At 37.9% G+C, this 24,342-nt stretch overlaps 3 protein-coding genes across 4 annotated transcripts; 1 reads left to right on the top strand and 2 right to left on the bottom strand.

The window, feature by feature from the left end:
- The first annotated feature begins 12,101 nt into the window (after positions 1–12,101).
- Positions 12,102–15,755, top strand: LOC137737450 (uncharacterized). Its single transcript, XM_068476926.1, has 2 exons — positions 12,102–13,355; positions 15,384–15,755. Exons 1-2 carry the CDS (start codon positions 12,240–12,242, stop codon positions 15,540–15,542), a joined length of 1,275 nt encoding a protein of 424 aa, XP_068333027.1. The 5' UTR covers positions 12,102–12,239; the 3' UTR covers positions 15,543–15,755.
- A 1,032-nt stretch (positions 15,756–16,787) lies between these two features.
- LOC137737115 (uncharacterized) lies at positions 16,788–18,184 on the bottom strand. Its single transcript, XM_068476496.1, has 3 exons — positions 17,912–18,184; positions 17,532–17,732; positions 16,788–17,046 (listed from the first exon to the last, which is right to left on the bottom strand). The coding sequence occupies exons 1-3, from the start codon at positions 18,020–18,022 to the stop codon at positions 17,011–17,013; spliced, it is 348 nt and encodes a 115-aa protein (XP_068332597.1). The 5' UTR covers positions 18,023–18,184; the 3' UTR covers positions 16,788–17,010.
- A 96-nt stretch (positions 18,185–18,280) lies between these two features.
- LOC137737114 (RNA-binding KH domain-containing protein PEPPER-like) lies at positions 18,281–23,556 on the bottom strand. Of its 2 annotated transcripts, XM_068476494.1 has the most exons (7): positions 23,056–23,556; positions 21,703–21,949; positions 20,924–21,072; positions 20,511–20,840; positions 19,764–19,958; positions 19,244–19,437; positions 18,281–19,098 (listed from the first exon to the last, which is right to left on the bottom strand). In XM_068476494.1, the coding sequence occupies exons 1-6, from the start codon at positions 23,443–23,445 to the stop codon at positions 19,252–19,254; spliced, it is 1,497 nt and encodes a 498-aa protein (XP_068332595.1). In that variant the 5' UTR covers positions 23,446–23,556; the 3' UTR covers positions 18,281–19,098; positions 19,244–19,251. The 2 variants fall into 2 exon arrangements, with proteins under 2 accessions (XP_068332595.1, XP_068332594.1); XM_068476493.1 differs by having other exon boundaries at positions 18,281–19,437.
- Positions 23,557–24,342: the final 786 nt, after the last annotated feature.

The following is a 24,342-nucleotide window of genomic DNA, read 5'->3' as shown; positions in this document are numbered from 1 at the left end:
GTAGCTGCACCTTGCACCTTGGATCCTTCAACAACCTATGAAATAAGAGTAGAGAGATTAGCCATTTGAGATTGAAGTTCTGAAATTGCACTTACCTCATTAACTTGACTTTGCCGTGTATGATCTCTTCCTCTAACTTCTTCGTATTGTTGTGCATTCAAGGCTCAATTCGCAATTAATATCTTCGCGTGTTTTGTCAACCAAAGCACCTCTTGCTGAAGCATCAAGCATTTGTCTCTCAAGTAGAAGTAGTCCTTTATAGAAATATTGAATTAAAAGCTCTTCCTTCATTTGATGTTGTCGACAAGATGCATCTAAAGTCTTGAAACGCTCATAATATGTTGTAAATGATTCTCCTGGGCCTTGTTAAATTCCACTAATTCTCTTCCACAAAAGAATGACAGTTGAAGTGGGGAAGAATTTCTCTAAGAATGCTTTCTTCATGCTTTCTCAATTGGTCTCATGCTCGAACATACTACTTCAAATTCCTTAAGATGCTTGTTTGGATCTTCCAAGGACAGCCCATGGTACTTAGGAATGTGATGCAGCAAACTAAACTTCAATTCAAACTCCCCGGCAACAGCGCCAAAATTTAATGTGGTAGAAACTAGCACTCAAATTAGACCCTATATATTTTGCAATCGTAGTATAAGTAAGTAGGGATCGTTTTAAGCCAGGGTTAGGAGGGATGCTAATCAACACAAATTAAACTTAAAAACTGAAAACTAAGCTAAACTAACACAAAATAAAACTAAGGGGGATTTTTGACGAATTTTTAGAAACAAAAGTAAATAGCAACAATTAAATTGAGTTGTAAAGGGAATATGGTTGAAAAGCTAGCTATAGGATTCTTTTCCACACATGAAACATATGCACATAAATTGATTTCCAGTTATTCTGTCTATAAACCATGAATGACAATGCCCCAAATTAATTGTGAATTCACCAATTAATTCTCAAACTTTCCTAAGTTAATTGAATTGGACTCAATGACGTAACCAAATTATCCTTCTCAAGTTCCCTAATATGAAAAGCATGATAGAGACACATAACAAAGGTCATTAAGTTCTGTGAAAATCGTAAGCATTGACAAAGCATTCGTAACTATGAAAAGCATGATACTCCTACCAGGAATTTACTTAACTCAATCATGACTAATGACTTTTACTACTTATAAATATAAGTTCATAACGATTAGGTGAAATTACCTTATATTCTAGCATTAAATCCCTGCATGCAAACTAAGTATGCATCCTTAATAAACATACAAAAATAAGTTATCTATAAAGCAGAGAAGTAAATCGCATTCATGTTTTACGAAACAATAACTGGATGTAATCAATTCATATAAAACATATGATCATGGCTTCGAATTCACCTCTAGCTAAAAAGAAATTTAGTTACACATGTTCATCATAATTGAAAAGCAAACTAAAATAAACATGAAAACTAAGCAAAGACAGAAAGAACTCTGAAATCTACAATGATTAAATGACAAGATGCGGCATAATCCTTCTCCTCTGGCTCTTGCAGGTTGCGGCACCAATTTGGAATAGAACATGCGGCACCAAGTTTTCTCCCTCCCAATTACTACGACAGAAATACATATATATAGGGTAAGGTTCGGCAGAAACCAAGGAGAAAAAAGATCAGGGTGTTTGAATGGATTATGACTCCTAGAATCAGATGATAAGTATTTAGAATAAGATAAGGACTCATTTTGCAGCTGGAGATAATATGAGATAATGTTGGATAAAGTGGAATAATATTTGGATAAGATAAGATAAGTTTGGATAAGATTGTCTTTCCTTGTCTTCCAAGCTTCCAAATTTGATTCCTCCTGATTTTAGCACATATTTAGCATATGTTAAACACCAAAAACGTCCAGCCCCACTGCTCCACATGCATGTTATCCAATCCAAGTCCAAAACTGCTCCAAATTGCTCCATGTAGCCATTTATTGTCATCTTTACCAATTGGACCTACAATAATATGAAAATAACTTAAATTATGATAATAAATGGAAATTAACTAAGTAAATGCAAAAAAATAAGATAACAAAGTCGCATAAAAATGCTCCTATCAGTAACTAGAAAGGACAACCTTCAACTTGTGTAACCAGTTTCGGCCGAGGATGGCATTGTGAGGGGTCGGGCAATCCATCATATGGAAGGTTACCAAGCGATTGTAGGGTTCGGCCTGGACGTCTAACTTCACGATTCCTATGGACCGTACTAGTGCCTCGTTAAAGGTGTGATTGGTTGTTTTCCCTTTGTTGATGCTGTCAAGAATCCCTATCTTTTTAGCGACATCTTTGAAGATAACTCCTGAACCATTATCAACTAAAATGCGACTGACTAGGGTGTTCGAGATTTGGACCTTAACGATAAAGGCATCGTCATAAGGCAAATGGAAATCTTCCAAATCTCGATCAAAAAAATCAAGATGTTGGAGTCAATGGCCAGCGGCTTGTTGATGCTGGCCACCAGTCTCGGTTTCTTGCAAGCCACCTTAATTTCTTTTCTGGTGTTTCCCAGGTACTCTTGTTCCCCATATATGCAATTAATCCTAGAGAACGCTGTTACCTCAGAGCAGTGGCGGATCCAGGATTTTAACATAGGGTGGTCCCAATATAAAAGCTCCAAAAAAAATAGACGAAAAGGCTCCATTAATATATATGCTCTTTGGACCTCATCTCGAATATTTGGAGGATAGTCCTTCATTGGAATTCTCTTTCCGAGGTCTCTCTCAAGATTATCTAAATCAACTTTTAACTCATTTCGTTGTGGAGTAGAATTACCCCCAATTGGATCAGAACTATTTGGAATTGGAGAGGAAGTTGCAGAACTATTCGGAATAGGATTGGAACTATCCAAGTTTGAAGGTGAACTATTTGAAATATGATTGTCCGAACTAATCAATGATGATTTTCGCTTGTAATATCGTTCCATACTTCTAATTTCTACACATATCAATTAATAAAAAAATCTATATCAATTGATGAAACTAAAAAATATGTATGAACTAACACTAAAATAGATATGAAAGAATCCTAAGAAATTAACAATAAATAAGGTTGATGCTGTTCAACAATCCTAAGAAAAAAAATCCTAAAATAGATATGAAAAACTCTAGGCATCAACTGTAGTCTGTTCGGCCCCTTTGTTTATAATTAGTGTTGTTTTAAAAAACTAAAATAAAAAACTAAAACTAAAAATCTTGACAAATATGTATCAACTAACACTAAAAAGTAAGAACTAACACTAAATTAGAAAACTTACAGAAATTTTAAAGTTGATGTTGATGGTGATAGCCTTCGGCTGGCTTGGGAAGCGTGAGGAGCAGCCGAACAGGAAGCAGACAATTGCTGATGGGTGATGGCCTTTGGCTAGCTTGGGAAGCGTGAAAGGCAGACAATTAGGTATATAAAAATTGGTAGTGTGAATGATTGAAAACAATCTGACTAATGAATGGGCTTTTATTAAATATTAAACGGTTTGGCTTTTATTAAATATATAAATTGGTAGTGTGAGTGCTCTATCACGTGAGTTTTTAAAAAAAATTTAATGACTTGACCCAAAACGCTGACTAATGAATGGGCTTTTATTAAATATTAAACGGTTTGGCTTTTAGTAAATATATAAATTGGTAGTGTGAGTGCTTTATCACGTGAATTTTTTTAAAAAATTTAATGACTTGGCCCAAAACAACGTCGTTTTGGCCAAGTCATTTAAAAAAAAAATTAGCTTTCTTCTTTTTCCTCCTGTTTTGCACAGCGTGCAACAGCCATGGCTGCTGCTCTTTTCCACCACTGCCCAGATTTGGGTGGTCCTTGAAGGTCCTTAAAACCATTTATCCAAGCTTCTGAGTGGTCCTCCCTTATTAGATCTGCCCTGCCTCAAAGCATTGGATTGGGCGAAGCCCCAAAAGCCTACTGGATTTCTTGTGGCGTTTTTCTGGGAAATAATGTCAGGATGACTTTCTAAACATCAGATCGATCACCTCCATCATTCGAGTAGCCAATTTCTCAAAGCAAGAACTACTTCTTGGAGATCTTTGATACGATTCTTATATCAAAGAGTTAGGTGGGTTCTTTAGACAAGGGATTGTGTCTGATGACCTTCAAGGATAGACAAATATCCAGGACATCTTTCCACATCTCATTAATGGCAATGACGCCATTGTGCCATCGGTAGGCTTCGTATAAGGAAATGGTTAGGCTTTTGCTATTAATTGAGTTTTCTGACATATCAGAGAGTGGAGTGGTTTGGTCAAGAGGAATATGAGTTCTCTCTTAATGAAATCACTAATTGTTGGAATGAAATTTGCGTACCTCCGTGAGGGGTGGTTAAGCACAAAGCCGTATAATAATGAGCAACCTGCAACACGATAAAACAATCGTAAGCAAACCTTAGGCTATGGGGTGTGTTGGCCAAAGGTTCTCCAACGGTCAATTTAGTGAATGATTTGAGACTCAAGCAGTAGGTAAGAGAACCCAAGTGTATATTATCTTACCATGGATGAACCTTAGATAAGTGTATTTATACCGTGGAAGAAAGACCTTTTGTTAATAGAATCCTCGTTCTAAGCCAAAAGAATCCTAGAGTGTATCTAGTAAGTAGATATTGCATCCTCTTAGGAGTTGTGATTACATGCGGCACACGAGTATCCCTAGATTGTAGGTTGCCAAGACTTATAGAATCTGATTGTGTCCATATCCAGATCAGATCGACTGTCTTGCAAAACAAGCATGATCATCTAGTGAAGTCGCTAGGACTTTGCCTATTGCCTCAGAGTTAAGTGATGGTGGCACCTTGTTCTTTCTTATACAGCTCTGCCCAAAGCTGGTGAGTCCATGGCCAGACTTATAAGGTAACAGTATTCATATCAGCCTTACTCTAACCCTAGAAAATCATGGTCCCACAATGTGGAAGTCTCATTAGATTCTAGACTATTTAAGGCAACCATTTAACAACCAGGATTGTCATTTATCTTTCGCGTATATCGCACTGTTTTCCAACAACAATTCCACAATCACAACATATAATTGAATCAAGGAATCAAAGATGCACAATATTAACATTTAACTATGTTAATCAACCAGTAAGATCATATATCACTTCACTAAGTTTAATAGCCTTCGTAAGGTTTGCCGCATTTCCCTAGTTGAAATCCAAATATCTAGCATTGTAACCTTATGTAACAACCACAAGCGTAAACTTAAGCAACTTCTATGCACAATAATTTAGGGTTCGAACCAACTCAACGGAACTAAATAAGAAAAGAGATTCTGGACCACTCAACAGAATTGAACTTTAGAATGTGACCAAGCAGATTAACCAAGTGGAAGCATAAGTATCCATCTGATAGCAGTCCCCTAATGTAGATTATTTAAGCAAGATCATCTATGGATCTAATGTGACCAAGCAGGAAATGACCCCCCCCCCAATCAGATTAACAACGCAGAGTCATCCCTAGAATGCGTATGGTCACCTAATGTGGATTAACGAAATGGAACCACATATGGATATAATGTGATCAAGTAGGCAATGGTTCCCCAATGAAGATTAACCAAGCGGGAATAGTGTGGCTCCCAATGTTGATTAACCAGGCAAAACCACCAATGGAAATAATGTCACCAGGTAGATAATGACCCCCCAATGTGGATTAACTAGGCGAAGTCACCCCTAGAATGCGTATGGTGCCCTAATCCAGATTAACCAGGTGAGATCATAAGTATACATAATAGTATGGCCCCCTAGTACGTATCAACTAGGCGGGACCATCTATGTACCACACTGCTATATGGTGTAGTCTCAATATCCCACATCATACATATACTCATCATAAATAATAAAGGTATGCACGTACTTCATAATATGTGACAATAAATATCTAGCCACACTGACGTGCAAGTTCTACATAATAATCTAATACGATTCCCGCCTCACACTAGCAATCATATATATCATTTATCTCATTTAGGAGTCTAATAAACACATAAATCCTAGTAAGGTGCCATTTGCATGCAAACTAAGGTGCACAATCCTCATGATAGCACGCTAAGCAAGATAGGCCCACTAAACACAATCGGAGTTTTTTAGTTATGGTAATTTCAGTGTTTGAGAACTATTCGAAACATTTTGACCAAAAGTGAACCCTCGATCAATGGTAGGATCATCCATCTTACATATTCCAATCTAGAAGATCTGCACAAAGGTTAAGTGGTGGCCCTTTACAAAACTATAATTAAAAAATGGAACCATACCAACTGGATATTAGAAATGGAATCAGGGCATCAAATTTAGCTTAGAAGTACAAGTTTTGATCTTTGACCACGCACCACCACCACGCGTCTCTGCACGTAGCAACCGGCTGCTGAAACCCTTGCTGGAATTCGGCCAACTCCAAAATAGGGTCGAATCATATGTATTATAGATCAGAACAAGGGAAGCAATATCAAACGAGGCCTGAAAATGACCGCATGAGACTTGAATTCGTCAAAGACCTTCAGAAGGTCGTGAACTATGCATCCACACTCGCCGCCATCTAACGTCCGATGGACGATCAGATATTGTGGTTTTAAAGATGGGAGTAAGGTGAGTTCAACCCAAATGGTGGTAGTCATCATTGTTTAGGAGATACGTCTAAAAAAGATGAGAACCGAGGCCAATCAAGAAATTCGCGGCTTGTAATCGTCGCACAACGAGGCCAAATGGAGGTAACTTGAGGTAGGTTAGGATTGGAGGGCAAGAGCACTCGAACCCAAGTGGTGGCATCGACTGAAATATCCAAAAAACATTGAAAAATTGTTTAGAAAATCTGCCTAGAAAACTAAGTCCGGTAGCGGGTCAAGGAGGCCAAATAGGTTGACCCGCGGGTTTGGTTTCTAAATGATAAAGTATACTCTCAAATTACTGGGCCTTCCCTATATAAAGTTGCTAAAAGGAAAAAATGCCATGACTTTACTTGTTAATTTCTCCTTCATTACAACTTCGTTTCGAGAAAGGTTGTAGCCTATGCATTCGTCGAATCGAGTTTTATCCAAAATAATAAGAGTGACCTCGAACAACCTACAAAATTTTAATGACTATTTACGAAAAATCAACTTTGTAACTAAGTACTCAAAACTCTGAAATTAACGAAATAATAATATTTTCTCACAAATATGAAATATGTAAATTACAATAGTGAAATTCAGGAATGAGATTTCACATCATTACCTCTCCCTTCAAGAAACACCTTGTCCTCAAGGTTAGAATTTAAAATTTGGAAACTTTTGTAGTACTTCTCTGCTTTGTGACCAGCCCACTGGACTAGAACTTGGACCCTAGCAGCATTCCCCTTCTTATACATTATCTGGTGCAGCACTACAAAATGAGCTTCTTACGCCATTCCATCATCATTGATCTCTGGTGGGATTGTTGTAGGAACCACTTAAGATCCCAAGTGTTTCTTCAAACAACTAATATGGAAGATATGATGGATTTTTGTACTTTCTGGCAATTTTAATTTGTAAGCTACCTTGCCAACCCTCTGCAATACTTCAAGTGGTCGATAAAACTTGGGATGTAACTTTTGATAGCCATGTGAATTTAAATACTGCAGTTGATAATGAATTAACCCCAAATACACGAAATCTCCACAGAAAGCTCTTTCAGACTCGTGCTTATCTACCTGAATCTTCACCCTATTTTAAGCGATCAACAAATTAGATTTCAAAACTGATAGCATTTTACCCCTCCCCATTAAGCTTTGTTCGACCATGTCTATTTTGGCAGTGCTCGATTCATAAGTAGCAATGTGGGGAGGTAGATATCCATAGACAAGTTGAAATGGAGTGAACTTAGATGAAGTGTGATAGAAGGTATTGTTACTCCACTCAACCCATGCCAACCACACCACCCATTTCCTGGGTTGGGATCCAGGAAAGCATCTTAAATAGTCTTTAAGCATCTATTCATCACTTCAATTTGTCCATTAGTTTGTGGATGGTATCCAAAACTCATGCTCAGTGTGGAACTTTGGCATTTTATCCCTAAATCCAAACTTGAATATGCAAAATGTAATTTATCCACAAAAATAATAGCAAACGCGCAAGTGGCTTGTAGTTTAGTTAATTAAGCATTTGCATCTATGCAGTATTCTCTTCTCTTCTCTTCTCTGTAGTTTACATAAATTTATTGCAAATTATGTTTGTGAAAAAAAAATAGGGAAATACCCAGAAATAGGACAGTTTCTTAATTTTGGGATAGAAATAGGATATTTTGAATGACACACCCCAACCTGGGATGTCCACTTGGACTCCAAATTGAGTTGTGTTGGCTGACACCATGAAGGTGACGAAGCCATAAAGTGTAGTGATGTGGAAAATGTGAATAAATTTAAACCTAAAAGTGTTTAAATATAAAAGTGCACTTGTGAGTGGGAATGAACCCATTTCACACGTGATATCAGAGCATAAGTAAAGTGCAGTAAGGTAGGATGAGAATCATATCATCGAAGGTAACCACTTATACCAAGATTTGCCAAGAATCCTCATCGAAATGAAAGCTCAACTACTAAAGCCTGGAAGGGCAAAAACAAAGGGTGAGTGGGCCTAAAAATAAAGCTTTGTAAAACCACTTTTCGAAAACATAATAACCCATCGTCGTAAAACAAGTATAGTTTCCAAAATATACATACTACGTATAGCAAGAAAATACTTACCATAGCCTGCAATATCTCAATAATTCAATACGACACAACATCTCATAAATAAGCGCATGACGTCCATAATCACGTAATCTTGCATAAGCAAACATATCATATCAAGTACTCATCAACACATGCTGACTCACGAGTTCATGTAGAGTTATTCTGACATGAACAGGACTGGGTGTAACAATGATATACGTTCTAGTACTACAATCACGTGAAGATTGGTGCTATGCGCAGCACATATGAGTCCTAATTGCCTATAGCAATCTAGGATAGGACTGGCACCTACAATGGATCCAAAGTGAGCGTACGGTGCGATGTGCACATAGACGTGAAAAACTGTCATTTGCCCGGGCGAGTACCAACACTGGTACAGCAAATGATTGGCAGATAATATAAACATAGTCATGCCACAGTGATTTGATAATTCTAGTCGACATAATATTATTCATAGCCGTAAATTTAATTAAGGCATCCTGCAAGTTTAATAGTCGTTTCCTAATTTTCATTGTTACGTCATTTCCCATAAATGTTAATTTAATTACGGTAGCCATATAGAAAATTCATCATTAGATGTATATATGGAAACTAAATATATATATATATATATGTATATATGAAAGAAAAGACCCACTCACGAATTATGTCGTCGAGTCAAACCCGCCTCGTAGCATCAAAAGTCCTTGCAATGTGTTTCACCTACAAACGCAACCACTTATGTAACTACATAACGTACTAACGTATAAACGCGTTTTCACATAATGGCATGGTTCATTTATGGCCTTCTTGACCTCTCTGTTTTCAAAGAAGAAAATGATCATGAGAGAGAGAGAGAGAGAGAGAGAGAGAGAGAGAGAGAGAGAGAGATTTAAAATAATAAACTTAGTAAGAGGGAGTGAGGTGTCAACAAGAGTATGGTGCAAAAGTTTAAAAAAAATGAGAGAGTTTGAAAGAGAAATGAACCAAGATTGCTAGAGGGAAATGACACAGGACAGGGCAAGAGTGGGGTGTGGGCCCCACGTGGCTCACAAAACAAGCCCAAAATATCTCTAAACATGAAATTACCAAATCGCCCTTCACATTCGTAAATCCGTAAAATCTCCATCGTAACTCCAAATTCAATTTCGCTTATGCCCACACGTTCATATCGTCGCGTACTACGCAATTATGCTAAAAGAAGGAGTCATATGTCGCTCAAAACGATGGTCAACAAAAGTCAACATCCTCGCCTCTAAGGGCATTTTTGTCAATTCACTCCTTAAAATTAATAAAATGGTAAAATTAAGGATGGGTTGTCACATCGAATATGCACACAACATGCACATGCCATATACAACAATCGGACAGAAATATGATTTTTCCAACATCTTGAAATGACTAAATTGTCCTCCCATACAAATGGTTATCTATAAATTCTAGCTCTCATTTCTCATTTTGTAGAGAGAGACACAGAGAAAAGAGAGAAAATCTCTCTCCAATTTTAGTTTGAAGAACACTAACCCACCCATCTTCTTCATCCAAGAGCTCTCTCTAACCCACCTATGTTCTTCATCCAAGCTCTCGCTCTCTCTCCCTCTCTCCCTTCTCTCTACATTTTGAATATGCACAAGAGCTCTCTCTAACCTACTCATCTTCTTCGATTTTTACCTTTTCATTCGTAGGTTTTGTGAACTGGGTTTGCTTAATTTTGCTTTTTGATTGATGGATTTTTGGAGGTGAAGCAATTGGTTTGGTGTTTCTTGGAGGAGACTCAAATTCTTCAAATTTGATTTTACCTTTTATCATTTCTCTAATTTAAATGTGGGTTTTCATTTCTTATGTCTTCTCCCTCCCTCTACTCCCTCTCTCGATCAACATTTATAAGCACTAAAACAAGGTTTGGTTTTTGTTGCAATTAAACGAAAAAACGTATTAAAGGTCAATTGCCTTTTGGAGAAGAGATAAATTTGAGGGAAAAGAGAGAAACCAGAGTGGAAAGAAGGAATAGAGAAAGATATGGACGAAATTGTTTTGCGTACTCGTTCGTTTTCTTCATATTAAGCTCACTCATACACTGTATGTACAGGACATGCACATGTTATGCTCACAGATCTGAGCTCAACCCAAAAACACATAGCTCCCAACTCTCTCTTTGAAATTAGAAAAATGACGCAATCAAATAAATGACCCTAAACTTTATATGAAGAATAGAAGATTCATTAATTTGAATTTGGTATCAAATTTGATTGGATTCAAATATTTCAAGGATTTGAAAAAATTGCAGTTTGAATGGGCATGAAAGAACCCAACTGAATCAAAGGAAATTGTTTCACGAACTCGTTTGCTTTTTTCGTATTGCAGGGTCAGCCTCTGAATCAAAGGAAAAAGTAGTAAACTACGTTAATGCCAAGAGTATCGAGGATGTAAATACACACCATCTACACATAAGACACTATATGCACACCACATGCACATAATATATATAGTACATGCACATGACATGCACAGAACGAGAGAAACTTTAATGCAACATATTAGTATAGTGGATACAATTAAAACATAATTGTTATATATATAAGGTTATAGTGACAGTTCCAAAAGTCTTGTTATGTATCAACCACCGCTTAACCGTGCACGTGGAAAACATGATACTCGTTTTCGTTATTTCACGAACACACATGACCCTTAATGTCTTCTAAGTTTTTTCTTAATTTTTTTTTTTTCACTGAGGCCAGCTTAACTAGGTTGTCATACTCGCTAAATTTTGGAGCACAACATACATGCATCATAACTAGTGAACATTCCCGCTTCTCATATTAAGATGCAGTCATGCACACTATTTGCACACCACATGCACATTACGGAAAAAATTTCACCAATTTCTATAATTGGACACTTGAACTAGAAATTGTTCCATCCCAGTTTTGTAGCACGTCAAAACTTAAAATTTATTCCACAAACAATACACCCCAACATGAAACACAAACCCTAATTTAACTTCCAAGTATTAATTCATCTTACACACAACCCATTTTTTTCATAAATCATTGATGAAGGAACTTAGAATTAAACACCTTATCTTATTATGCCTGCCGAAGCTTCAGTCGCATGAAAAAATGGTATTTTCCAACTAAAACAAAAAGCATGGTATAAAACCCAGCTCTTTCTTCTCGCCTCTCTTTGAACTTTCATCTCTTCGAAATCAGAGTTCAGAGATCCGAGGAAATGAGAGAGGTAGAGAGACAAAGTGAGAGAAGGGAGAGAAAGGGAGAGAGTATAGAGAAATCAGAAAATAAAAGGAATAACTCATTTATATATGAGTATTTTAGTAATTTTAATTTTATATATGGCTTGTGAATGATCGGTTTGTCCTATTTCTACTTCAAGTTAAGAAATTATCTCATTTTGAAATATTTTCTAAAAATTATATATGAAACGCCATCCCTCTTCCGGTCAGGATGTTCTGATGACAAGCAGGGGTAGAACCCTAATTTTGTAGAAAGAAAAATTCCAAATTTTCTGAAATTGTGAGTATCCTCTCTTTCGTCTTCTCTCTCGCTATGGACTCTCTGCTTGCCAACTACGCCTCTTCCGACGAAGAAGAAGATCAACAGCAGCAGCAACCACCACCACCAAAACGCACAGCTTTAACCCCAAAACCCAGCTCTCAACTTTCCTCCACTTCCTCTCTCTTTTCTTCTCTACCCAAACCCAAACCCCAAAATTCCTCTTTCTTCCAATCCCTTCCCAAACCAAAACAAACCCTAATTCCAAAATCCCCAAATCTTGGCGATGACGATGAATACCCAATTGATTCAACCCCCACCTCAAAACCCTCCTCGGTTTTCTCATCGCTTCCTCCGCCGAAATCCCGAAATCCAATTCAACCCATCACCAATCTCTCGTCATCCGATCAAAACCCTAGAAGGGTTGTCCAATTCAATCCTCCAATCAACTCATATAAGTACGATGAGGAAGAAGAAGACGATGAGGAAGAAGAAACGCGGCGCCGAAAAGCGTCTGAATCCTCGGTCCAGAAGTTGTCTGCGAAGTCGTTTTTGTCGTCCTTATCGGCGCCCAGGTACTCCTCCACATTGGGTGCATCCGCTGGTTTGGGTTCGGGTTCGGGTTCAGGCAGGAGAGCCATTGTTGAAACGGAATCGGTTGGTTCGGGAGTCGAGAGTGGTGCGGGGGTGGAGCAGAATGTAGAAAGTCATGAGAAGTTCCAATCAAATATTGAGCAAAGTGCGGTTAACTATGAATGGTATGGTGGTTCTGAGAATTACCAATCTACTATTGATCAAAATGCAGTTAATTATGAAAGCTATGGTGGTTACGAGGGTTACCAATCTGGTATTGATCGACATGTGGATGCTGGGGTTCAGTTACAAGCAGGAGTTAGTGGTAGTGATCCTTCGAATTATGGCAATTATGATGGTTATGGGGGTTATGCTGGTTATGAGCAGCAGTATGGGAATGATTGGGTTGGTGGGTCCGGAACTGTGGTGCCAACCATCCCCGCTACTGGTGTAAGTGAGATTAAAGTTGGTAAAAAGAGGGGGAGGAATGAGGTGCCAACTGAAATAATTGAGGTTAAGCAGGACGAGTTGATGAAGAATCGGCCAAGAGAGGACCAGGCTAAGTTAACAGGAATTGCCTTTGGGCCTTCTTATCAGGTATCAACACGATGTTCTTGTTTCTTTTAGTGTTTATCAATTGAAATTGAAAGTGATTTATATATTTTGACTTCCGCGTTAACACCTTGTTTTTCATTTATAATTTGAGAGCTCAAGGGCTTGTGTTGCTAAATTTTAACGCATAGTGAAACTGTTAGCAGTATGTTTATATTGCAATGCTATGAATTTGAGAGACAGTTCAAGTTCTGTTTCATGTATAATTTCTTTTTTGTATATCAGACTCTGCATGCACTACTCTTCCATCCCATAACCTTGTTGATTAACGACCTTTTCATGCCATTTTACCAAACACTTATCATTGCCACTTCGTAGTACGGTCTAGTGATATTCCTTCACTGGTAAGTGAGAGGTCTTAGGTTCGATTCTTGCCAAAGGCAAATTTGAACCACATTATTGCTAGTCCATTGTGAGGCTAAGCCCCCCCCCCCCCCTTCTCTCCCGTGTAGATAATATCGATTGTTCAAAAAAACAAACGCTTATCATTAAGCTGGTGTAATGAAGTCAATATAGATAATATCGATTGTTCAAAAAAAACAAACGCTTATCATTAAGCCGGTGTAATGAAGTCAATGAAATTAGATGTGAAAAGGAAGGGTTATACGTTGTAAATAATTGATTCTTGGAACTTGAGTTTGTTGAATTATGAAGGGTAATAGCAATTGATGTTTTAACACCTAAAACCTAAAATACTGTTTTAAACTCTGCGTTACAGTTTATTATTAAATTTGTCAAAATGATATAGATTAGCCATTTGATATTGCATTGGGAAACCCTATATCTTTCCAATGCATAATGTTACTCAATATAGTTTTAAGCATCAGGTAGGACTGTAGTATCAAGGATAGAGTTGGAGCCTGGAGGTTTAGGTTTTTTCTTTGTGCAGTAAGACTGAAGAAAAAGGAGATTTGAGTTAAAGGAGACAACCAACCAGCCATCCAAAGCATGGCCTAAGATAGTACATAGAAGCTTTGCACCTGGGAATCCATTCTTTCATAAGAGGACGCTTAGCAGAAATTTGACAAGGAAAAGGTGCCTGTAGTTATGATGCTTAAGTATTTTCCTTGGAAGGAAGAACTGAATTATGGATAGTCGACTTTCTTTTAGAACTATTCTAGTTTAGAGTTGTAATGGCTGATGTCTTCTGCCAAACTTATAGAGCATGCTTGGGGTATAAAGTTGGACATTGTAGAAATTGAGTCTATAGGTGGACACAAGTTTTCACTAGTTGTCCTTTCTTAACTATTCTCGAACTGCAAGTACTAGGGAGGACTCTTTCCTGACTAGATTGACTTTGAATTGTCTGAAACGACCACATATAGTAATTTTGTTTGTCAGTAGTGTTTGATAAAAAAAATTTAAATCCTTAACCTAGTTCCTTATGGATATGTTTCCAAACATCATGAGGAATTTTGATATATCCTTTCGGTCACGTTTTAATTGGAGTGGGCTATGCATGTCATTGATTCCCTTTAGATTGGCAGCAATAAGATTATGGTGTCAGCAGGTAGGATAGTGTTTGGATGAAAATAATGTCATAGGCTGTTTGTGTGAGAATTTTATATTGCCAATAAATATGGACTTAATTGTCTTTTTAGTTGTTTTTCGGATGTTTTGTCATTTTCCTTGGTTCATGTTCATTGAATACTTGGTTAATTGCTTCATTGTTTTTTTTCTCTTTCGTTTCTAGGTTTTTATTCTCTCTGTTTTTAATATGGGTTTTTATTTTTAAACTAAATTGAGCTCCTAGTACATCTTATACATATAACATAGTAACTCTATGTATTGTTTAAACAGAGATGTAGAATAATTGTGTCGGGTTGAAACTCAGAACCGACTTTCAATAAGAAATCATTCTACTTCAACCACACTTTATGCAATTTCCATTTCGCAAGAAAGGAAGTCCTAAGTCACTGTTCTCGTTGTTTGTCCTTGCCAGTAACTAGACAGTGCTTTGCTATGGTTATGTATTTATGCATTGACTGATATATTTAAATTTGTTACTTTCAGCCTGTTTCTACAAAAGCGAAGCCTACAAAGCTGCATAAGAGGAAGCATCAGATTGGTTCTCTATACTTTGATATGAAGCAGAAGGAGATGGAACTCGCAGAGCGGCGTTCAAGAGGCTTCCTGACTAAAGCTGAAACACATGCCAAGTATGGATGGTGATCCGGGGGTGATTCTTTATCCTGTTGTACCCTGAATCTTTTATTTGAAATAGTGACGTCAAAAACATGAAATTATCTCTTTTACGTGTTTGCTCGAAGTTGTGTTGCTTCTTAAGATTTGTATCTATCATGAAAATATAATCATTCTTGCATTCTAGTTTGAGAATTCGGTATCTGGATTTGTTTATTATGGGGAGCTATTGAATGTTAGGCAGCTTTCGGATATTATGAGTGTCGGTAACTTGTGAAGGAATCCTCCCACGGAAGATTGCATCGTATGTACACAACATTGAGTACACAAATGTTCAGCAGCTCAGTGGCAACATCCTTGTAGCTAACTTTGTTTTTCTTTGAAGGTTCTCCGTTCAGAATTCGGATCCAGTGCTGGTTTCTCGAACTCGTATGTGCGTGTGCGCGCGCTCGCGTTCTGTGGTCATGGTAGGAACCAACCAAATAAAAAGAACAGGTCTGATGAGAAACCAGCACTGGATCCGAATTCCAAATGGAGAACCTTCAAAGAAAAACAGAGTTGGCTACAAGGATGTTGCCACTGAGAACTTTAGTACAACTTGTTATTGGAATTATCAAAGTTTATTAGGAACAAATGACAATAGTCTTGTATTCCTGTAAACACAGGAATGTAGGCTATTTTCCATGAAGCCGGTTGCTAAACAATATATTTACAAATAATTCAATATTAATTGTAACACAAATAAGTAAGTGGTTAATTGCCCTGGTTCCAACCCACTGTATATTGAGCACAAACCATTCTTCCTTCCCCTAGTTGTATAATATTGCTTGTAATAAATATTGTAACACATTCAAGGAATTGAAATATTACCTATGACAGACTTTATGAGCATTACACAAAGAAATTAACTTGGCTCCTCAACGAATGAGGAGAATTTCCTCCTCAATTTACTACGCAACTAATTTACAAAAAAAATTCATACTTATGATCAAAATCATTCCTAATATTAATCACTTGTAAAGATCGTCCCTGCAAAAAATGGATAAAATATGAGATCGTCTAGTTATCGAACTGTATAAAAACATATTGATGAATTCGGTACAAAAATTATTAACCGTCTATCTATATGTTATAGTTAATTGATTTTGTTGTAGAGGTTATCTTTATATAGTGATCTATACCATTATAAGTAGGAAGTTCCGTGAGTCGACCACAAAATATCTTGAGGATGATGAACTCCTCCTCTATCTTAAGGAGCCAACAAATTTTTGTATATTTCAATAATAGTGACTTAGACTTTACTAAAAATTTGCAGTCTTTCAAGAGCATGTTGCAACAATACAATGTTAGTTTCATAGCTGTTTCTGATCTGAATCACAGTTTTAGTTTCATCAGAGAATACAATCAAACACGAAGACTATTCTTTCATCTAAAACAAGAAGATTGCAACTGAGGGATACAAGGCCATTTGCCAGCATCAGCTGAAGAACAGTGGTGATCAAAATGTTGAGCCGTTGAACCCGAAGAAGGACCGCTGAACGAGCAGAATATAAACACATTAGTAATAAATCATCATCAGATAATATTTGTTATAATCGAACTATCAGATGAAATACTCTCCAACTAATCAGGTCAGACTCAAATACGAATCTATGTATTTGGTAAGGCGTAGCATAACCGGTCCCCTTGTAGTCTGGGGGTCTTGCGCTACGACAAAGCTTCTTGGAGAAATGTTGTAACTGGCCTTTTTGAGAAATGGCATCTCTTCCTCCCCCATTAGTGTACTGGGGGAGGGGGGGAGGCATTACTATTTATTCTCTTCTTTTGTTTTGATTCGGGGAAGGGGAAGCACAATAATAATGGAATTATGCGTGGGTGTGGAGATAAATTGCTCTACCACGAGAACAAGAAGTCCCATGAGTAATTTATGATGTTATGCAATACGAAGATTACACAAAACTAGTAGAGTGCAGGTGCGAAATTCAGGCAAACGAATACAAAACAAGTAAATGGGCTCACCTCAACGTCATAAAATTTGATATAGAAGCGGGAGCTATCAATGGAGAGCTTAGTTTCAAGAATTTCTGCAATGGTTGAACTCAGTTTTCCGTTAACACCTGGTCCAATGCCCCCAATGGAGATCAATTCTCCATACGCAGCAGGCTCTTCGGTGCCAGCAAATGCAATTGGCACAGACCCGTTGAGCAAAATCATCACATACTGAAGAACAGGGAACCAAACAGAAACATAAATACCCAATGATACTGTAAGCCACCAATACAATATAGAATTGAATGGGAAACAAGATATTACTGTTCATTCAGTACTTTCGTCGAACACTTTATGTGCATGCCAACAGCAAGATAAAAAGTGAAACGAGAGAGAGAGAGAGACTTAACGGACTCGGGTTTGCCAATGATCTTAGAAACGGCTTTGGTGGCGTCCTTGAGGATGTCAGAGGCCACAACTCCGTCCACCGGCAAGTTGGTAAACAGATTCAACGTCGGCATTCTTGTCAGATTTGAGGAGAAGATGAACAAACAAGGCGTTTCTTATTAGAATCACAGAATTACAGAAACCGGGTGGTTCTAAAAAACGCAGCTTGTAACCTTGTAGATAAGTCTATCTATTTATTCTACGCTGTTGAGGAATCATGTCCTTATCAATTTTGCTATTTGCTACGCCACCACTTTATTTATTAGTTTTTTTTTTTTCTTTATGCCTTGCATCCCTTGTCAATGATAATATAATGACATGTAAGTTGACTCTTAAGAGTCCAATAAGGCCACCAAAGCAATGAAGGCTGAGACAAAAATCAGAATTTTGATTGTACATTGACAAATTTGCGAAACTAGTAATGATTTGAAATTCGTTTCTTGTATTTATTGATCGTGCGGATATGAACTCTTGGGATCATACGGTTGCTGTTTCCTTGATGCATCAGATCGTGGGTTCACTATGCTGTTTCCAAAGGCTTTTCCCCAAGGTCCAACAAGTAATAGGACAAAACAGCTGACTTGTCTCAACTCTCAAGAGGCTACAAGTGTGTGTTGAAATAGGGTTCTGTGGGGTTCCTTTCCTCTAGTTTTTAAACACATCAAAACAGCAGAGTCCTTTAAATCAACCAATCTATTCATTCCGTTTCTCCGATACCGTACATTTTAGAGTAGAGTTCAATTGTAATATATTTTTTTATTATCACAATTGTATTCTTTCTTTATTTTAATAAATATTACTATTTGGTCTCATCCCATACATGAACACAAGTAGAATATCCACAACTGGATTCCTCTTTCTTTTCTTTTTTTCTTTCTTTTTTTTCTTTTTTTTTTTTTTAATTTTTGTGGTGATGGATTATCCATTCACTGGAGTTCTTAATTTCTTACTGGCCTAGAATAATGCTTATATTCAAGAACATGATTACAAATCCAAAGTTTGATCAAACTCAAAAAAGGAAACAAAAAATACTAATTAAAATCCTCGTTTAGCTTCCAAATTAATGAACAAACTCACAAAGAAACACAAAAACCGCTACTATTTCGCTACAGTCTTCTATATCCCTTTCAAGCTTAGTTACCCTGGAAAGCTACCAACAGATCAAATCTGATGATTCAGATAACAAAACAGGACCCTGACCCCTTCTGGCAACTTTATAAATACTACCTCCAACATTAATATTTCTCTGATTATAATCATTTGGAAAAAGCAGAAAACCCACCATTAGTCCTTACCAATTAATTCAAAGCCTGAACGTGCTGTAGCCTCCTCCTAGACCAGACGATCCATAACTGCCGCGATAGGGTTGTGAGGGTAGTGACGACGATGGGTATGATGGAGCACCTAACTGAGAGTAGGATGACCTCAATCCAGTATCCATCACGCCATAGTTACTTGTAACTGGCTCCTTCCGACTGTTTATAACCTCCTAAAACACACACAAGAAAAGATAACCAAGTGTCTAAAATTTCCAAACCATGAATCACTCCCTATTGAAATTACATATTATTCAATGTTTTTAACTTGCCAAATATTCAACTGCCAGCATGCTAATATGCAATATTTTTTCCCTAATGAAATTTTTTAATACAAATTGGTAAACTACCACCTTCTGTAACTTAAACATGGTAATTCATCTTTCATTATCTCAGAGTCGTAACAGGTCTTTATTAAACAAACAAACAAAAAAGTGTTTGCTTCCGCTCCTTGCCTCCTCCTTGATATTTGAAAAGAAATACTCATTGGTAAGCATACCTGAATCAATTGTTGAGCCATCTGAACCTGTGACGAGGTGCCTTTTATTTCTACGGTAATTTCATCAGGTAGTCCCCTACTCTCTTGCACAGTTAAAATGGCTCCACTACTACGACGAATGAATGCAATATTCAACCCTTCAACCCCAATAATGTCCTCAGCATAAGATAGAGGAATTTGCATTGTTTGTGCAATCTGATTGTAGAATGCAACGGATAAAATATTACTACCAAGACTATATAAATAGAGAACGGAAGTACAAGAATGTAAACAGAATATTCCTCTTTCTACATAGCCCTATTTGCACTTAATTTTTTTTTCTTAATGAACAATCAGAGTATAAATGCAGAAATTGACCCACATAACACAGGTCTGATGCAATCTGATACACTTTAGTTTTCCAATTAGAGACAAATTTTCCAGGCATCATACATCAAGAAATTTTTCCCCAAATGGACGAGTCAGTAAGTAAGACATACATACAGCCTATGCATATCCTCAGATTTATAGTTACAAACAAGACGCATATTCCTACTGTTGCCAAGTAAATAAAGGTCTAGACAGTAAAGGATCCCCCAGCATCCTTATAAGGAAGCAAAATATACAACACTGTTGACCCCGTAATTTAAATAAAAGTTACAGCAAAGTTAGACCATCCTTGTGTGTATGCATGCTGTGAAGACCCAAATAAACTCATTACAAGGAGGTCCGAAGTTGAGATAAAATGTCACAGTTAGAACAACTAACCTGAGTAACAACAGGAGCACCAGGACGACCAATTCCTGAAGAACGAAGAGAACCAAGATCTTGTCCATAAATAGACCCTTGTCCGTAAATAGAAGTGTCTTGTCCATAAATAGGAGGATCTTTTCCATAAATTGAAGGATCTTTTCCATAAAGTGAAATTCCAGCGGAAGGGAGTTGTGATTCCAATTGAGTTTCACGATCAAGAAACAAAGACTCCCTCTTTGCTGAGAGAGAATAATTAGTGCTAACTCCAGTTTGAGAAGCAGTATGCAGCAATGACTTGTCAGCCCAGGTAGTATCTGGTTGGCGCTCTTGTGAGATTGTCGCATACTAAAGATGCACGATCTAGTAATTAATACACAGCAATACAAAGAAATGAAAATACAGCAGACATCAGTGGGAAATAAGCTTACAGTCTTCTCAAAAAGTGGAATAACACTATGATCAACCAAGAACTTCCTCAGGTGAGTCACTACTGCTTCTACAGCTTTGAGAACTTTTAAAGCTTCTCCCTGCAATTCAACAATCCTCTCATCTGCGGCAGCATAGAATGGAACCTCCTCTGCACGAATAAAAATAAGGTATCGGAGAATGAAGAAAGGAAGAAAGGGAATAGACACTAGTTTCATAAATAAGGATCTGAATACACTGAATAACATGATCAGAGCATTTCTAAAAGGGACAATGAATATGACCAAGGTTTGTCTTTCAAAAATACAGCTAATTAATTTTTTGATGAGTGTAAGCATCATGCATTCTGAAGTTAAAGGACTCTAACATGGAAAACGGATCCACAACTCAGATGCAGGAAAGGCAAAGGGAGAAGAGTTTAAAGTCCATGCCAAACTAGGAATAATAATATACTTATCTTCACTAGCATGATCACCGAACTTATAAATTACCAACGGAAAAGCTAAGTCGGTATAAGAAGGAGCACAGAAGTAACTCGAAATAAAGAAAACAAATACGGAAACTTAATTATCATTTTAGGTCTAATTTCCAATAAGTAAGCCCTTCGCTCAGTTGTTCGTTGTGTAACCAATCTGACCACTTCAGTTATAAATCATAAAAACAGCAATGAAACACACTATCCTTAGAATTGGGGAAAAGGTGATGAAATAGGCAGATATTTTCAACCATTGGTACTTTACTGAATGAAGAAAAGTTGTATCATGTAACAATAAGAACATACCTCCAGACAATACTCGCACAGACGATCCGGTACTCTCTTGTATAGATTTGATTAATGATCCTTGTTTTCCAATTAAATTAATTGCTTGGGTAGATGCTACCAACAACCGGATGGAACAGAATGCAACTCCAGCAGCACCAGACCCCTCACTCTCAGATAATCCAGAGACACGTTTGAATATTCTTATTACAGCATCCATTGCAGGGGAAAGAGGTGCCTCTGGCTCTTCCCTTCCAGAGATCAGCACCTAAAAAGAAATGTGTATTAGAAAGATTGTAGCATAGAATGATATCACGATAAACAGTTTCTGGTTCAATGGCCTCACACACTGATAGATCACAAGCAAGTGGAAAGAAGCTTCACGGCCAGTAAGATAGTGATGAACCACTTTGAGATTAAGACTAAAAAGGAGATATAAGATACAGAACCACAGATTGGTTCAAGCATGCAAGAAAAAGGTGATATTTGGAAATCTAATCAGCACTAATGGGTTGGTAAAGAAGTTGATATACCTTTGTAATGTTGATACCCATGGAAACTTTGTTAGGAAGGTATCAAATCTTATAATTACCAATTAAACAACGCGTAAAAACAAAGATTTAGTCTTGTAACTAGATAGTTGTAAAACTTCTCGACAGTTACTTGTCTTATAGTATAGCCCTTACTATGGTTTGAGTGTTTGAATAAAACCACAAGCCCGGTGCAAAAGAGTTCACATTATAATAGGTCATCTTGACATAGCAGAATACCAGATACTTATTGTCATTCCCATCTTATGCCCCACCAACAAATCAAGTGATTGAGTAAAACTCTGAGATGGATGCAAAGGACTTTGCCTAGCAACGAGTCATCTTCAGATAGTAGAAAACTCAACACTGATCAAGTCTCGTTTCAGATTTGAGATTATCTTATATCTTCATGTCTATAAATTCGAGAAAGTTACTGATCTTATGCACATTACTAACACATTGAATGATTGAACAAAACTATAAGCCAGGTGCAATAGCCTTTTCTAAGCAATAACACCTATGAACCAAATGCTAGCATTAAACTAACTTTGCTTTTAGGGTTTCTGTTACCCCGTGACAGATTCAACTAAATTCCCAAAATTCAAATTCAAATTTTCAATCTTTACTCTTCCCACCCACTTGTTAGCAACAACAAAGCTTAATTAGAGACCCTGAATTGTCATTGTGCCACAATTAAACAGAGGATAACACAAAGGAAGCTGACAATTACAAACCCTAGGGTTCAACGCAACCATAAAACCAGTTTAAACGCAGCACTTTGGAGCAAATTACGAGAACACGAAAAAGCAAACCCTGGAAAGGAAGAAATCGAGGAAAAACTCACGATGCGATCAGGATTTCCAACGGCGCCGTCGAGGACTCGAATGCGAGCTCGGGTCTCCTCACACATCTTCTTAATGAGCTCGCCTTTGCGGCCGATAATGCTACCGACCTTCAGAACCGGCACAATTAGCCGAAACACACAGTCCCCGGGCCAACCCGGCCATCGTTTATCGGCTACTGAGGTGGCATCGTTGCCGACATTCGTTGCGGTTGTGACAGCCCCGGCGTCCGATACGGGTTCGGGATTTTGGTTCGGATTGTTATCGGTTGTTGTTGTTGGGTCGGACTCGGGCGCTGTAATTGGGGCGGTGGTGATTTCGGATGTGAGTGGTTGCGCGTCGGCTTTCGCAGCCTTGGCGGAGCCGTTCTCGGGGGGTTGGGCGGTGGCCATGCTAGGGTTAGGGTAAAAGGTTTAATTGGACGGTGATGCCTGAAAACGGAAGGGGGTTCAGTCGGTGGTGTTGCAGCTGTGTCTGCAAAACAAAAGAGAGAAATTATTAGGTACCCCGTTTAAAATTTGACATGTATTCACATCAATAAATTAAGGGGGCGTTTGTTTGCCCTCACTAAGTTGGACTGGATTGGACTGGACTAGCTATTAGTCCAATACTGTGTTTGTTCCATGCTGGGACTAACATTAATGAGACTAAAGGGGACTAGCATGGACAAAACCCTTCACTAAGAGGTCTTAGCGAGACCCCCAATAACCATGGGACTAGCTAAGACTATCCTCTCTTTCTCGTCCTCGTCATGCTCAACGACCACTTCCGACAGACTCCTCGTCATCTCCGGTCACCTAGATCAATCATTTACTTTCCGACTCTCTTTCAGATCCATTTCACAACCAACTTTCATATAAAATATACCAAATTGAAGCTGGGAGTGACAAGATTACAATTTTACCTGAATCGAGGCTAAAATGTGGTCGAATGTGGTCGGAAAATGGCCTGGAAGTCTCGGCCTGTTTGGGCTTCTTCAAATCCATGACAGATTCGAGCATTCAAAGCTAAGATCTCGATCCAGGGATGGTGATGAATTTTTTGGCGGTGCTAACTTCATCCAATTTAACCAGGGTTGGCCAGAAAACACATCGGGAAACCTGCAACTCGTCGGGAAAATTGAAGCCGTGAGGTTCCGTTCGAACAACGCATAACTAGAGAGGGAGGGATGACAGAGAAATAAAGACTGGAATCAATAAGGAGTTTGACCAGGAATGAGAAAGAGACATGAATTGAGAGGTCTAAGAGGAAAAAAAGAGGGAGAGGGTGGGACGATGAGAGATGAGGAA

The sequence above is a fragment of the Pyrus communis genome, chromosome 6 (assembly GCF_963583255.1).
Source record: "Pyrus communis chromosome 6, drPyrComm1.1, whole genome shotgun sequence".
NCBI lineage: Eukaryota > Viridiplantae > Streptophyta > Magnoliopsida > Rosales > Rosaceae > Pyrus > Pyrus communis.
Note: the sequence above shows the minus strand (reverse complement) of the source record. Positions and strands in the feature narration are given on the sequence as shown.

Bases quoted from the DNA above. Each gene is read 5' to 3' on its own strand.
- LOC137737115 (XM_068476496.1), bottom strand. From the start codon at position 18,022: ATGCCGACGTTGAATCTGTTTACCAACTTGCCGGTGGACGGAGTTGTG. The intron at 17,733-17,911 runs GTTAAGTCTCTC...CCTGTTCTTCAG, and splicing joins TCATTGGCAAACCCGAGTCC to TATGTGATGATTTTGCTCAA. The intron at 17,047-17,531 runs GTGAGCCCATTT...CTGCTCGTTCAG, and splicing joins TCAAATTTTATGACGTTGAG to CGGTCCTTCTTCGGGTTCAA.
- LOC137737114 (XM_068476493.1), bottom strand. From the start codon at position 23,445: ATGGCCACCGCCCAACCCCCCGAGAACGGCTCCGCCAAGGCTGCGAAA. The intron at 19,959-20,510 runs GTTAGTTGTTCT...TTCTACAATCAG, and splicing joins GTGCTCCTGTTGTTACTCAG to ATTGCACAAACAATGCAAAT. The intron at 19,438-19,763 runs GTATGCTTACCA...TGTGTGTTTTAG, and splicing joins TGGCTCAACAATTGATTCAG to GAGGTTATAAACAGTCGGAA.
- LOC137737450 (XM_068476926.1), top strand. From the start codon at position 12,240: ATGGACTCTCTGCTTGCCAACTACGCCTCTTCCGACGAAGAAGAAGAT. The intron at 13,356-15,383 runs GTATCAACACGA...TGTTACTTTCAG, and splicing joins CCTTTGGGCCTTCTTATCAG to CCTGTTTCTACAAAAGCGAA.